Here is a 16,830-nt window from a genome sequence, read left to right on the forward strand (position 1 = left end):
CCACTTTTCTTCACAAAATACCTCATATATATATAGGCCAAAGAGGGGGAACTTAACAGCCAAAAGTTCCCAATTTTTTAGATAGAAATGAAAGGCCAAGAGGCATATTTGCAAAATCCCAAGAGCCAAAGAACAAAACCACGGAACCGGCCAGAGACAGCACACCGTGGAATCAGCACAGGAAACCAGGCGGCAGCTTAATTTTCGGTCAACAGAGGGAATGCCAAGGCAGAAATGACAGCACCCAAAGAGTCAATTCACATCCCAAAACAGCCAGCCGAGAGAGAGCAATCCCAAAGCAGAATTTTGGCTGTAATATTTTTATTTCAAAAGGAATGTGAAAGAGCAAAATCCACCCACCAAATCTAGTTCCCTTTTAATAAATTTATAGCAAGCCAATAGCTCATAATGAGCTACTTCTCCACTAGGTATTAATGAGCTTGTCACAACTAAAGTTTTAACTTCATAAGCTCAAACCGAAACAGCCATAGTTCTCATGAAACCAGCAGCCTACAAAGGACAAATGGACCCCCCCAAGCCGGCAAATCCAAGGAAACAAAATCCAAACCTCATCCTACCATGATCATTGGATTTACCACCATCATAGGATAGCATAAAAAACAAAAAAATAGAAAATATAACAAATATAGTTCATAACAAAATTTAAGCAGAAAAATCTAAATGCATCATTAATTCAACGAGTTAGAACTCGAGCTTTATTCTACGAGTTTGAGCCTACTCATTTATTATGAAATAGATTAAATGATTATGATTCAAACAATTATTATAATATAATGATAAAATGAATGTGGAATTAAAAGAAAAGTAATAAAGAATCATTTAATATAAGAAAGTGAGATACATATATATATATTACAATTTTATACTTAAAATTCTAAATTTAATATATTTTAAGTGCATTTTATATTATCTTTTAAACAAGCTAGCTCACGAGCTAATGAGTCTAGTCAAACCTGGCTCAAACTTGGCTCGTTAGATCATTGAATTTAACTCACAAGCCATTTATTAAGACAAACTTAAACAAGCTCACAAGTCGGCTTGACTCACTTGCACCCCTAATGGAGGCACTGAAACCTTTTCTCTATTCAAGAAACTGCTTCTCCCTAGCCTTCTGCTACATCTACGAAGCTGGTCCAAGTCTCAACACCAAGGATTAGATTTGGACTAGACAAACATAGTTAATCTCTCACTTCACATATTTGGTCCCTTCCAAAAACTCTCACAAGTCTCTCTATTCTCTCCCAAAATTCAGGCCATCAAAAGTTCTCAAAAAAACTTAAAAAGAACTAGCCAAAAAGTTTCTTAGGCTTTCTAAAAATATTTTATTTATAAGAATGCTCCCAATAAAACCTTAAAATTAAATGTTTAATAATTTTCATGGGCAGATCGTATAGTACAGTCCATGGATCGTATAGTATAATTAGTACCATTTTGGCTTAAACCCTAATTTACTTTCTGTTTGTTCATATTATACGATATGAATCTTATAGTACGATTATATCAAGTTTGTCCAGTCCAAACAATGTTCATTCTAATCTTGCTCTCTAATTGTTTGTATTATACAAACGGGATCATACAAGTATAAAATCAACTCTGATTCAGCTTTTTGTTCTCAACTCTAAAAATAGGTAAATATTTAAAAAATATTTAAAATTTGTACAATACAAATAGGTTTGTACAATACAATTAATACAATTTCAAATTTACCTTTGTTAGAAAGAGCAAATAACATTTGTTTAAATTTGAAATATCAGATCGTGTAGGATAATATAAATCATATAGTGCGATTTGTTATTTCAAACTCTTAATTTTAATTTTTGGTTAATCAATGTCACTTTATTTTTAAAAATAGTCATAATATGTTGTACAGTACTATATATACCATAGAGTAAGATTTGGTAAAAAAGAAAAGTTTCAATTAACATTTGAATTTTTTTATCCACTATGGTGTGTGTGTACATATTTGTTTAGCCAATATAATCCTACACAAAAGAAGACAAAAAAAGAAATAGAAGTCATAAAATTTTACACATTTTATATTTTGAGTTAAGTCTTGACTATCTTCATATTCACAATTATGGGTCAATCAACTCTTCTTTCTGATTATGTCTTTTGTGCCGTTGTTATTTCTTTTAACTTGAAGTATTAGTTCAAAAATTTGCACATTTAAATGAAAAGTTATAGTAGCATAATCAATAATATTTGTGATAATCAAGATCTTAGTGTACACACTAAGCTTACAGAGTCCAACAATTTTACTCTTTTTTTATGATGGAAAACCTTTTTAGTTGAATTTAAAATTTTAAAAGATGTTTAAATAAAGCATTTCATTATTTATTTCAATTTTCTCCCTCTCACTTTATGCATCTAAAAATATAATCTGAGAGAAAATAAAGAAAATGAAATGAATTGCAATTTTTTTTTTCATTAAGAAAAAAAAAAAAACACAAAATTACAACACAAACTAATAAAAAATAATAACAACAAAATTTCTCTCTCGCTTTTGACATCATAAAAAGATGAATAACTAAGAAAATAAAAGAAGTAAAAATAAACACATTGATGTAGGCAAGGGTGGGGGGGGGGGGGGGGGGGGGGGGGGGGGGTGGTTCAAAACATTGCCTTGTCTCTTGGGCTGCTGGTTGCTTCTCGGTTTGGGGTTTGGTTCTCAGTTTTTGGCTGCGTTTTTAGAGCTACTTTGTATAAGCTCATTAATGCTTGAGATGATGCTTATTTAGCTCATAAATGGGATTAAATGAGGTTCTTTCTCTTCTGTGTGACTCTTCGGTTTTCCCTACCTGACTGCTGTTTCAGTTCCCCTGGTTGCTATTCCGGATTCCCTGCCTGCCTTTTCCGGTTCCCCTGGCTGTCCGTCCTTCCCTTGGCTGCCTTTTTTTCGGGTTTTTATGTGGCTGTTCAGGTAATGTTCTGGACTGAATGTTTGGCCTTCTATTTCCCCTTACCTGATTGGTTCGATTGGAGGTGGAATGGCTGTTTGGCTGCCCCCTTTTCTCTTATAAATATGTGATGTTTTGTAAGTGAAAAGAAGAGTATATGAAGAGATTTTTGGAATACAAAACTTGAGGGTTTTTGTTGGAAAAGCTTGCGAGCTTGTTCCATTCTTCTTTTCTTCTTCTAGGAAAGCTTGCGAGTTTGTCCTCTCTTTCGTCTCGTCTTCTTTTCTCTTTCTTCTCTCCGTAAGTTCGACGTCGATTGTATATTTCTTATCGACAAATGAATGCAAGTTTAGGAGTTTTTATTTTATGATTGTACGTGTCATTTTTATGTTATAAAATTGTTGTATTTTGTTATTTCAAGTTATAGGAAGAGTGTATTTGTTTCTTTTTGTGACCAAGGGTCTTCCACTTATTTTGGGAGCTTTTGGTTGCATCACACATTACAACTAGATTCAATAGTCTAAATGATCATGATCAGGTGGTGGTGGTAGCGGCTGAAAGTAATTATGAATGAGGAAAAACTATTTCGGAAATCATGCTCGTGCTTGCATTGCATTTCCTCCCATTACTAATTCGTCCATTGGATATAATCATCTACCCTAAACTCTAGGCGAGCAAAGTGGTCTATTTATGCATCATACGGGTATTGGTAAGCCTGAGGAGGGAGTTGAGCTGGTGGTCCCCCTTTTCTTCTGCTTTCTGCTCTCTCTCTCAACCTGTGCTAATCTATACCTCTCACTATAAATGAGGTGAAATGAATGGTCTATGAATTAAGAGGGTAGATGAATATGTTAGATTTTTATTTTCTAAGATATAGATTATAATATGTCATAATACTAGAGTTTACTTTTGGCGGGCTCTAGGACTCCTAATGGTAGTCACGTTCTCTATGTACTAGATCGACATACTAACTATATTGCAAAACTAGGTAACTATGAAAAGTAGGGTTGTAATATTGATTCTATCACTAGCCGTAGGAGTGCCATTGTGTCAAAGTAAGTGTTGGATAACACATGCATTTAATACCATAGTACTTATTAAGGGTTCGTGATGATTCAGTAGACTGTTTCTAAGTGTTATGTTTACATTGGTCCAATTATAATGTAAATTATTAGCTTTGTCATGTGGTTTGACGCCGGTTTTAGAAACATGCAAGTGTTCGTGTAAGTGTAAGTCCGTGTCAGTGATTACAATTTGGCTCCTATAGATTAAGGATTGCATGATGGTCCTATCCGTAGTGATCCTAACTCCCAAGGTTTGAAAAGAATTCCAAGAGAAGCTTGATGTGGTAAAGAAAGGTTAAAGAAATGAGAAATTGAAAGGTGGTGCCTATGAATAAGTCTAATACCTATTAGTTTAATTGATTTTGATTGAATACTTTAGAGACTGTGATGGATGTTTTTTGATATTTGCGATAGGCTTCTGCATATCATTAGTAATAATCACTTATTTCTCTATGGTCGAGAGCTAATAATGATTCGTTCTCTCTTTGTCAGCCATATGGAAATGAAGGATTGTTTCACACTATGCGTAAGAAGGCGAAGTGTAGAAGAGTGAATTGAAATTAGCAATGTCTCCCTATATATTGCCTCTGTTGGTTCATACAACATGATCATATGCGGTCAATTTGTCTTGTCGAAAAGCATACAAAAATTTTGGTTAAATCGTATGGTAATATTAATATCATTTAGTATGATCAATGACTTTTTATCGTCTCAATGTGCATCCAGATGACTTTTTGATTTAGTCAAATTGTCTAATACGATGTGCAATAATATATTGTTTCATGAGATTAATATTATAATTAATGCTAGTGTGAATCGTATATTTTTTAGATTTATCGTATAGAATGAATGAGATTTGTACAGTATGATCTAAATTTATCACACCTAACCAATTAAATTTTCAATGCAGACATGGGGAATCGTCTGGTCTATATGTATCATATAATATGAGTGTATTTCATACAATATGAAGTGAAGAAATTTATTATTTTCATGATTGATCAAGAAATTTCATAAAATCATGCAACAAATATGAAAAATATAAAGATACAAACAAACAAATAAAATAAAAACACAAACACACATCATAAAACATATAAAAAATTGGACAAACACAACTAATTCTAACACAACAGTCTAGACACTTAAATTAATTATTCTTCATCATGTCTTAATTGAAGTAGTTGTTGCTTCAACCATCGATTTGAGCAACACAACTCACTGCACTTATATATTCTTCCTCTACAGTGGAGAATGCTAATAAATTTTATTTTCTAATAGATCAAGTAACCAATGATTGTCTAATGAATTGACATATTCTTGATATACTTTTTTTGTCTTAGACCTTGCAAAGTCTGAGTTTGAGTATCCTATTAACTCAAAAGTCATACTATTTCTCGGATACCAGATGCCTAAATTTATTATTCCTATGAGATACATAAAGATCCTCTTCACTGCAGTTAGATGTGATTCTTTGGGATTTGCTTGAATCTAGTACATAAGCACACATTGAATATGATGTATGGTCTACTATCAGTCAGATAAAATAATGATCGTATCAGTCCTTTATATATTTTTTGATCTATAGGTTTTCCACTTGGATCCTTATATAGTTGGATTTTTGGGCTCATGGGGGTGTTGGTACTCTTAAATCTTTTCATGTCAAAATTCTTAATAGGTTCTTTGATATACTTAGTTTGGCTAAGGAATGTTTCATCTTTCCTTTCTTTAATATTAAACTATAGAAAAATATGTTAGCTCACCCATTATATTCATCTCATTTTTTTTATTATTGATGAAAATTCTTCACAAAATTTAGATTTGGACTATCAAAAAATATATTCCTATCTTCTTGATGAATAGCTTAGTGTCTATTATCCCCTTAATAAATGACTTATCTAGCATGGAAGTGCTAACTTTATCATACTATACTCTTGGTACTTGTTTTTAACCATAGGGTACCTTTTTACGTTATAAACATGATTTGAAAATGACGCACTCTCAAATCCTGGTGATTTTTATATATACTCTTTTATGATTCCATTTAAGAATGTACTTTTTACATCCATCTGATATAATTTGAAGTCATTAAAACATGCAAAAATTTGTAGTACCTTTGATGTGAAACCAACATGCGCAGGAGCTCATTTAAGAAATTTTAAGAATAGTTGACAATGAATTACCAATTAATAACTTATTGAAATAACAAACAAGTTCATCAAAGAATCTTAGTTTTCAACTAGCTTAGGCGAGGAAGTACATGTAGTTAGTCAAAACTCCTAGGTAACCAAAGATAGTAGCAATACCAAAAGCTATTAATCAACAATCCGCAACTTAATAAAGAGAGTTTTCACCTTGGGGATGGATAGGGGTGTCAATATTTGACCCGACCCGAAAACCCGACCCGGAAAATCCGGGTTGGACCCGACCCGTTTGATAAACGGGTCGGGTTCGGGTTCGCATATTTGACCCGTTTGAAAAATGGGTCGGGTTCGGGTTGACTCGGCGGGTTGACGGGTCAACCCGGCAACCCGTTTATTTTAAACAATTTTGAATTTCCCACCGTTTCCACCCGCCTGCTCGCTGCCCACCTACCCGCTGCCCTCTGCCCCGCGCTGCCCTTCCCCCGCTTGCCCCGCGTGTGGCGTGCGAACCCGTTGCTGCGCTGTCGTGCCGGCGCACTGCTTTCGCCCCGTCGCCAGCGGCCGTGTAGTCGCCGCTCAGTCGCTGCCGCGTGCGCGTGTGCCAAACTGACGCGCGACTCCCTCTACGCGGCTGAACCCTCCGCGAGTCGCGGCGGCGAACCTGCGCTGTGCCGAACCGACGCGCGACTCCTCTCGCGGCCTCGCCTAGTCGCCTGTCGCCACTGCCGGGTCGCGGGTCGTGTCGGGTCAACCTGGCAACCCGGCCAGGTCGGGTCCGGGTTGAAATGTCCGACCCGTTTTGCAAAAACGGGTTGGGTTTCGGGTTGACCCGTTTAGATCCGGGTCAGGTCGGGTTCGACACGCGAACCCGACGGGTTGACCCGAATTTGACACCCCTAGGGATGGATCACTCAAACTACACTAGGCTTAGCGGAAAAAGGTGTTCAGCACACCCCAACGATGCCCGAGGATGGTAGCAAGACCAATGGCTTGATCCACGGAAAGGGTCGGTGGTGGCGGAGATGGCGGGATGGATGACTTTGGAGGATCCAATCGTAGTCTTGAAAATTGGTCGTATATGACGTCCACGAGATTAGGCAAGATTGTGATTTAGATAGTCCTCATAGTGTCGGCAAATCCAAATCCAACGTCGAAGAACTGCGAATGGGTGATGTGAATGTCGCTAGAGATGTCGTACACGAATCCGCTATCAAGCTCAGGATCCGCCATGCGTCATTTCGCGGAGAGGGGCGACGTAGTCTTCTTCTTCTTTGACTTCACAGATGCACAAGGAGACGCAAGATGAGGGGGCGGCGGGAGCAGGAGGAAGAGGAGCCGGCGGTTTCCAAGAGAGATCCAATGGCAATAGGTTTAATCCAAAATCTGAAAATTAATTTTAGATTTTAGTGGATTTAGAGGGAAATCCAATTGAAATTAATTCAAATTTTGAGGGGATGTTAAGGGGAATTAATGGCAAATAATGGGGCCATTAAGAGGGGGAGGCCGGCGGTTCTCAAGAGAGGGGAGGGGTGTTGTTTCAAAACCTGAAATTAATTAAGGATTTGAATGAAATTTGGGGGGAATTTGATTTGATATTTTGATTTCAAAATTGGCTTGGAATTAATGTCTTAAGTGAGCATTAAATGGAGAGAGAGAGAGAGAGAGAGGGCCTAGTAAGGCCGGCGGCATGGAGAGAGAGGGGGAAGGGGGAGGGATCACGGGGAAGGGGGAGGGATCACAGGGAAGAGGTTTCCGATTTAGGGAGATGATGTGGAAATAAATTTAAAAGCTCCAATTTAATTTAAATTGAAATTGGATTCTTGTCATGAAAATTTTCCTAAATTTGAAAATTCAAATTAAGGAAGAATTTGAAATTTGAATTTTGAAATTCAAATTTCAAATTTGAAACTTGCGGAAGGAGGGATTGGACGGGTGGGGAAGGTCGCCGGCAAGGTGGCCGGCCGGGGCCGTGGGAGTGGCCGGCGGCGGGCTTCCAAGGGGGCGGCGGCAACAAGAGTTTTGGAAGGGATTTTCTTATGGTGGAGGGGAAGAAGATGGAAGAAAACACGAACGAGAAGATACAATAACTTAACCACGAGCCGCGGGCTCTTACAACGACTGGTGGGCCTTGCGATTTGCTCCCCTTGAGCTCTCTCTCTCTTCTCAAGCTCTCATGCAAGAAGAAGTAGAACAAAACCAAATTTTTTTTTCATTCAAATATTCATTAGCTATTACAAGAGAAAAGACCCATATATATAGGTCTCAAGCATACAAGAAGAAATAAAAACTAAATTGCCCTCAGGGCCCCAACATGACTCAACATAAGGGTACAATAGGGAAAACATAAAAATAAAATGCATAAACAACTAGAAATATAAGCTCTGAATCGTGGCCATCGATCTGCAATGCTTCCGGCGATACACATGTTTGAACCTTGGATCGATGTCCTCATCAACCTTAATGACTTCTAATATAGTTACTGGTGTAAATGGTTATTCAAAATCTATGTTTTCTATTTGATTGTAATCTTTTGCAACTAATCTAACTTTGTTTCTTACTACTGATTCAAAGTAATTCTATTTATTTTTAGACTCTCATTTTATTCCAATTATACTGATCACATGACAACTAATTTGCATACATCATTTCTTGTGAACTGATTTAGTTCATCCTGCTTAGCAATAATTTGATATTCATATTTTAATGCTTTCTCAATACTAGTGGGGTCAATCATTAATATAAATGCAATATGACTAATCTCTTTCATGTTATTATATTTAGTTCTAACTCCTACGGAGGGATATCCTATGATTAATTTCTTAAGATGATTAGAAGCATGTTGTTATTCCTTAGATAGTGCCTTTAGATTTTCCATTCTATCTTCTGTACGTACATTTCCAATTCTATGAATGGTGTCCTCTTTTTCAATTTCTCTAGGTGAGGCAACCTTATCAAACTCATCAAAAGTGACATGAGTCGACTCCTCTACTACTAGTGTCCTCTTATTAAATATCATGCTTTCCTATAGAGGAATATCTTAGAAAGATTGTTTCATCAACCTTAGCATCAAAATTTCCCAATTAAGATTTTTTATTGTTTTGAATAAAACACGTAACACTCAAAGACATGCAAATGGAAAAGATTTGGTGTTATACTCTTAAGTAAGTAGCTCATATAGGGTCTTCTTTAATTTGACTCTAATATTTACCCTATTTAATACATAACATGCTGCATTTATTGGTTTGACCTGAAAATATGTAGGTAGTTTGTATTCATTCAACATAGCCCTAGTAGCCTCAATTAATGTCCTTTTTTTGTTATGGCATTCTATTGGGATATTTTTGACTTTGGGAGATCATGTCATTAATAAGAGTATACATTTTAGATATCATGTGTCTATTGTTCAGAGTGATGATGAAATATGTGTATATTATTAGTAGAGTTCAAGTTGAATGGTTTAAGTAGAGGAATGCATCCGGCTTGTTGTGTGATAGAAAAGTTTCCCTCAAACTTAAGAGAAAATTATATAAGATGGTGGTGAGACCTGCAATGGTTTATGGTGCAGAATGTTGGCCATTAAAAGAGAAGCATAATATTAAGTTGTGTTGTAGAGGTGAGGATGCTCAGGTGGATGAGTGGCTTTACTCTTAGAAGGATGTGAAATGAGCATATACTGAAAAGGTTGGAGTAGCTCCAATGAAAGATAAGATTAGAGAGAGTTGCCTTAGATGGTTTGGTCACATAAAATGGCGGCCTTCTGATGACCCGATTAGGAAAGTAGATGTATTAGATTTGGCTTTTGTTAAGAAAGGTAGAGGTAGACCTAAAAAGCCTTGGTCAGAAAATATTAGAAATAAACATTCTTTTTTGATTTAAACGAGAATTTGACTCTTAACAGGGTAATGAGAAAAATGATTCATGTAGCTGACCTCATGTAGTGGTATAAAGGCTTGATGTTGTTGTTGTTATTGTATTATATTAGGGTATTCTAAGGGATAAAGAGTTATATTCTATTCCTGTTTCCTAGTAGAATATTTTAATTTCTCATTCTTAAACTCTCCATCATGTTATTGTGAATTGTGGAGATGGTGCATCCTATTTTTTATTGAATCCAAGGTGAGAATATCTTTAACTTATCAAACGATTTTTTTTTTTGCTAGAATTTTAACCGAGGTGAATTTGTTGTAGTTGTTTACAATTACAAAATCATACGACTTACCTCCTAAACTTACAGTGCTAATAGGTCTAAATAAATCCATTTTTAATATCTCCAATGGTTTGCTGGTGGTAACTTTGACCAAGTGAATTGAAGACTTTACTTGTTTACCTAATTAATTAGCATCACATAGGTGTTCTTTTGTGAAGTCTAACTTAGGTATTCCCCTTATCAGTTTTAGGTGTGTGATCTTTCTAAGGGTTCTCATGCTAGCATGACATAGTCTTTTTATAGCACAGCCAAGACTCATCTAAGGTTGTTTTCAAACAACTTAATTCACTAGTTTTATCGATGCAATCTAAGTCAATCATAAATATTAAATACTTTAAGCCCCTTGAAAATAGTTTAATCATTTAGTATTTATTAAAATAAAAATTTAACATCAGATCCTTAGTCACATAGTTAGCTAATGTTAAACTGATTATGTTTCAGTCCTTCTATTAATAGTACTTTTTCAATTTTAAAACCATTTATTGTTTTTATTATATCAATGACATTTTTGGCAGTGTTATCCTAGTGGGCCACTCCTTCCACATCTGGATTCCAACAAAATGAATTTTTTAATATATCCCTTGTGAAGGCCTTTTGCAAAATACACCAAGTTGTGAACTTTGGAACCCAAGCAAGCTTAAGCCTCATAATGCGATGAGATGAAGACATGCTATTCTGTACACCTGAGATCTTAGATCTCCAAACAAGTTGTGAGCGAAGGTTGATCTTATATGGACAGATTCGTGCTATGTATCATACCATACCACAGGAGTAACACTTAATTATGAAATGAGCGAGTTAGTCTATGTGATGAATGAATCTTTCTCTTAAAGGATGATGTATGCGGTCCCCTAATAGATTTTTTATGATCAAGTGTGGACTTAGATGCAATGGCTCTAAGTTTTGTGATATCTTTTTTTTTTTAAAGATATTTGTTAGGACTTTTAACTATTCCAAGTTTCACATACGCTTAATGCTCACTATCTTGTAAAAGCAACACATCTACTGCTAATATCTTGTATGTAGTATCTAATTCAATATGCATGCTAGTTTTCCCTTCAAATCATTTTTTTAGAATTTATGACTCTTTAACTAAACTTAAATGCCCTTTTTTTTATGCAGTATGCAGTATGTTCTTTTTTTGAATATGTAAACTCTCTAAAGTGAAGCCTAGTTGAAGCTATCATTTCAATAATAGAATAGAATAAAAAAGAAACTTTTGTAGATTCGTTGAAGAGGATCAATGTATGCTTGCTGCTACAAAACGCAGCCAACCAATTCTTTTTAGTGAAAAGAAGATATTATTTTATTACTGACCCCTCTAGCGCCTTGGTTGCTTTGACTTGTTCACTAAACCTTAGTGCTCATCTATCAATGTAGTATGCTCATTTTTTTAACAGGAAAAATTTCTGTTAAGATTTTTTTAACTAACATGCAACTATTTTGAAAACAAAATTAACTCATAAGAAAATTCACATACCTGATCATCTTTAGTATTACCTGTGATGTCTTTCACTATTAAGCATAGGTTTGTAATATCTTCTTCAGCTTCTACCTCTGATGAATCAAAGTCCGAGTTTGCTCAGAAAGCTCTTTGTGATTTTTTTTTTTAATGTTTCTATTATGTTCATTTTTTTCTTTAGCTTTCTCCTTTAATAATTGACTCTTCAAATTGGGGCACTCCGATTTTATGTGATCTAACTTCTTACATTCAAAACAAATTAGGTTAGTGGTAACTTTATTAATTTTTTTATCTTTGTTTCTCAGCTTATCATTGCACCTCAGTTTTTTTCTTGAAAAATTTTTGAACCGCCTGATCATTAAAGCTATGTCGTCATCTCCTCTTCCTTCAGAACAACTATTATTAAAATTGTTAGCTTTCAACGATATAATCTTTTCCTTTCTCTTGTCACCTGTAGCTGTTTAATCTTTGGATAACATTTTGTTTATATGCTATCAAAACGCCAAGCAGATTATCAACAGAATACATACTTAAATTTTTAGATTCAAAAATCACTGTCACCTTGGCATCCCATGATTCAGTCATACATCTCAAAATTTTGTTTATCTTTCTTGCATTACTAATTTCCTGTCCGAAAGCATGGAAAGATGTTATAATTTTCATGAAAGTATGCATATCAAATATCAACTCATTAGGTTGCATGCGAAGAAGTTCATTGTCATGAAGTGAACTATTCAAATTTGATTGTTTAACCTCATTATTATCTTTATAAGTAATACATAATCTATCACACAATTTTATGCTATTTGTAAATGTAAAGATACACATGTAATCTTCAGACTTTAATGCACAGAAAAATAGTTTACATATTTAGCATACAGTTGTGCCAACTCACAAGCATCAAAACTCCATTCATTAAAGGAAAGTTGAACATTTATGTCATTTTCTATTCTATATGAGGGTGTATACTCTAGTTGCACTAGATTCCACATTCAATAATTAATTAGATTGAATACAGGTTGTCATAAGAATTTTTCAAAAGTCAAATGAAACATTATTAAACAATGGCGATTTGTGTTCCTATTCTCAAATTATGTCATGTCAAGATCTATTTACATTGTTTAAACCTATCTAATAAGAACTTGATTCTAATACCAATTGAAAATAGTTTGATGTTAATCTAAACCGAATGACACACCCAAGAGTGGACTCAATTATTGTGTATTAAAAATTTTAAACGTGTGGAAATGTTTAGAGCAACACCCATATAATTTTTTTTTTCTATTTTTTAAACCAACTAAAGTAGGAATAATAACAAATAATATTTTTGAAATTAAACTGATGAAGTAAGAAAAATAGTTTTTTCTTTTATTTATCAAGATAATAAGAAAAGTTATTATTGCAGAAATAATCTTTTTTATTTCAAATTAGAACTCCATCAATTTTTTTGTAGTAGTGTATATAACCAAACAGATTGCGTAAAATAAATTACAAGAAAATAAAACTTATATAAAAAAATATAAATCAAATTTATAGTGGTTCGATCATTTGATCTACGTCCACTCCCAGGAAGGAGGAGAAGCACTCTTCTTCAAGGATGATGGAGGAAACTTTCTAACCACTTCTATCCATGAGAATTATTTCTTCTTCATGAGTAATAGAGACAATCAAACCTCTTCTATTCTCAATAAGTTGCTTCTCCCTAGCCTTCTGCTATATCCATGAAGCTCGATTCAAGTCTCAACACTTAGACTTCCTTGAGCTCTTCTGCAAGAGCTTTCATGATAAAAACCTTGAGAATTTAAGGATTAAATTTGAACTAGACAATCATAGTGAATTGCTCACCTCACATTTTTGGCCCCTCTCAAAAGCTCTCATAAATCTCTCTCCTAAAATCAAGGCTCTCAAAAGTTCTCAATGAAACTCAAAAGGACTTGCCAAAAAACTTCTTAGGGTTTTTGAAGATATCTTATTTATAAGAATGTTCCCAATGAAACCCTAAAATATAATGTTTAATAATTTTCATGGGTAGATTGTATAGTACGGTCCATGCATCGTAAAGTATTATTAGTGCAATTATGGCTAAACCCTAATTTGCTCTCTATTTGTTTGGATTGTGCGATATGAACTGTATAATATAATTATATTAGGTTCATCAAATCCCAACAGAGTTTGATCAATCAGGCTCTCTGTTTGTTCATACTGTATGAATGGGGTCATACTGTACGAGATCAACTCTGATTTCACTTTTTGATCACTGGTAAAAAAAATAGTAAATATTTAAAATTCATAAGGTACGAACATGTTTGTACTATTAGTATAATTTCAAATTTATCTATTTTTGGAAAGAGCAAATCATAACTATTTAAAATTGAAATATTAGATTGTATAGGATGATATAAATCGTATAGTTCGATTTGTTATTTCAAACTTTCAATTTTAATTTCATGTTAATCAACATCACTTGATTTTTCAAAATATTCATGCTATCTTACCATACGATATATACCATATAGTACGATTTCATAGAAATCAAATTCTTCAATTAGCATTAGAATTTTCTTATTTTTAATACACTCCACTTTGGTGTGGTTACATGATTGTTTAGCTAATATAATCCAAAACAGAAAAGAAGACTTAAAAATAAAAAAATTACAAATTTTTGACACATTTTATATTCTGCATTCTTAATCTTTGACGGTAATTGGGCTCAGTTAGCTCCTCTTCCTGATTCCTTCTTTTATGCAGCAGCTGTTACTTTTAACCTGAAGTGTAGTCTAAAAATCTGCACACTTAAAAGGAAAAGTTATATTAGCATGCGCACTTGAATGAAAGTTATATTAGCATAATCTATAATATTTGTAATCATTAAAACTCTAGTATGCATATCAGGCTCATGAGATCCAATGGATGTACAATCTTGGTTTGTGATATTGTCTTTGGTCTTTTCTTTAGTGTTGCATCAAAAACACATATCAATTAGCAATATAAATTTGAATGGCATTTACCAGAGCTTGATTCTATTCACGACTGAATAGCTGTGCGTTTTTTCTGCTTTATATATCTTTAATCTTTTGCGTCTTCTTTTGTTAGATTAGATTTCTTGATTTTTGTTGCATTCTTTAAATGCTTCCTCACCAGGCTTAGCGCAAAGTTGTTTCACCTCTACAACGCTTTTCCGCCTATTTATTCTTAATTGTGCTGTATCATTTTATAATTTTAGAGTGTTGAGTACTTTCTGTTTCCTTAGAGTAGTAGTTATATGTAGCACTATTCCGCATCCTATATATCATTCTTTTTTATTATCAACGTATTCAAACACATTCCACAAATGGTTTTAACTGAATTTCTTTTTCTGAATTGAACATAATTTTTTTTGCATTTTTGTTTCATTATATCTAGAATTGAATTGAAATTCAGGTGGAATACTATTTTAGTGATGTGAACCTGGCAACCACGGAACATTTGATGAGGTTCATAAGTAGAGATCCTGAAGGCTTTGGTGAGCTGTCAGCTGATATTTTCTTTAACATTGTTGGATTGTTTTGTTATTATAAATAGCTAATTATAAATAACTAATGGCTTGATTATGAGTATACTTTCTTTGGATGTTTTTTACTTAGAGGAACTGAAGTGGGACTTATTATGGTTCCTAAGATGGTCTGCAAAGAGACATTATGATAACCTAAATGGCTTGAAAGATGCTAACCAATTCTTAAAAGCTGAAATTCCCATGTTATGCTATGTTAAAGTTGACTTTCAGAAGTACATCCCGAAATTGAAGTAAGCTAACAAGAAATAGGTGGCTATTTAAACCAGAATCAAGCACTTCCAACATGATATTCTATTCAAAATCTGCCCAAAACATTTGTAACAATAAATAATTTGTGATCTTCACATTTTAAATAATTTGTTTTAACCAAATGCCATTACACTACTAATAATTTCCATTAATTCCAAGCTATGATGCGCCGACACTCCACTTAAAGAGGGTATGCCGTGTCGGACACGAACACGCATCCGACACTGCATGGACATGTGTCCGACACGACATTGGAGTGTCGTATTTAAAAAAATTAAAATTAAAACCGGACATGCGTGTCCGGTTATTAAATAATAAAAAGCTAATGTACATGCTCGGTACCGCTAGGTATCGCTAGGTACATGCTTGGTACCGCTAGGTACATGCTTGGTACTGCTAGGTACATGCTCGGTATTGCTAGGTATCGCTAGGTACATGCTCGGTATCGCTCGGTACCGTTAGGTATCGCTCAGTACATGCTCGATACCGCTCGGTTTCTTTCCATACAAAAAACTTACGAACTTTAAAAACAAGCAGAACTTCAAAATTACCCTTACCCTAAAAATTTGTAATAGGTGCACAATAAGCCATTTATTACCTCTAGTATGGATATTATCAATTGTTTTTCCAGGGTGGCGCCCTCCCTTTCCTCTCTTATGATTAACTCTTAACTGGCGGATCTCACCAATTCCTCCTCTAAGCACACTTAAAAATTCAAGATTAAAATCTTGATGAATGATTGTGTTAGACTGGTCCAGCCGGTCCATACGGGACTGGCTCAATGTAACGGAGGTGGAACTCTTCCACCTCATGTATGAGCCGCAGGATCCAGAAAAGCTATTTAGGAAGGATTTTTGAGGGAGTTAGGAGCGAAATTTGAATGTAGGTACTGTTTAGAGATTTCCTTTTTGATTGTATGCATTAAATAGTTTATTTTTCTAGGGTTAGGGCATCTTGAATTTGGTTAAATTTCGAGATCTCTGAGATTTTTCATGGGCTCTAGAGTCATCTAGAGATTTGGGAGAGAGGGATCCTCTCGAATAGAGGATCAATTGTATCTTGTTATTTCCTTTTGTTAGTTTGATTATTGCAATAAAAACTATTGTTTTTTTAGTTTTCATTAGAGTTTGGAAGAGTTCTTTCGCTATTTTGTTCGAAATTGATAGGATTTACTTGAAATATTCAAGTTTTTCCTATAAAATTGATATCAGAGTAGATTTTGGGATTGTTTGG

The 16,830-nt window shown here is 34.6% G+C and overlaps 1 protein-coding gene across 1 annotated transcript in view; it reads left to right on the top strand.

The window, feature by feature from the left end:
- LOC110095256 (la-related protein 6B) overlaps positions 1 to 16,830 on the top strand; it is a 47,464-nt gene that overhangs the window by 9,563 nt on the left and 21,071 nt on the right. Inside the window, exon 2 of the mRNA XM_020820709.2 lies at positions 15,216 to 15,297. Coding sequence (XP_020676368.1) covers positions 15,216 to 15,297 — 82 coding nt within the window. The remainder of the gene's footprint in view (positions 1 to 15,215; positions 15,298 to 16,830) is intronic.

This window comes from Dendrobium catenatum, unplaced genomic scaffold (genome assembly GCF_001605985.2).
Source record: "Dendrobium catenatum unplaced genomic scaffold, ASM160598v2 fragScaff_scaffold_218, whole genome shotgun sequence".
Classification (NCBI taxonomy): domain Eukaryota; kingdom Viridiplantae; phylum Streptophyta; class Magnoliopsida; order Asparagales; family Orchidaceae; genus Dendrobium; species Dendrobium catenatum.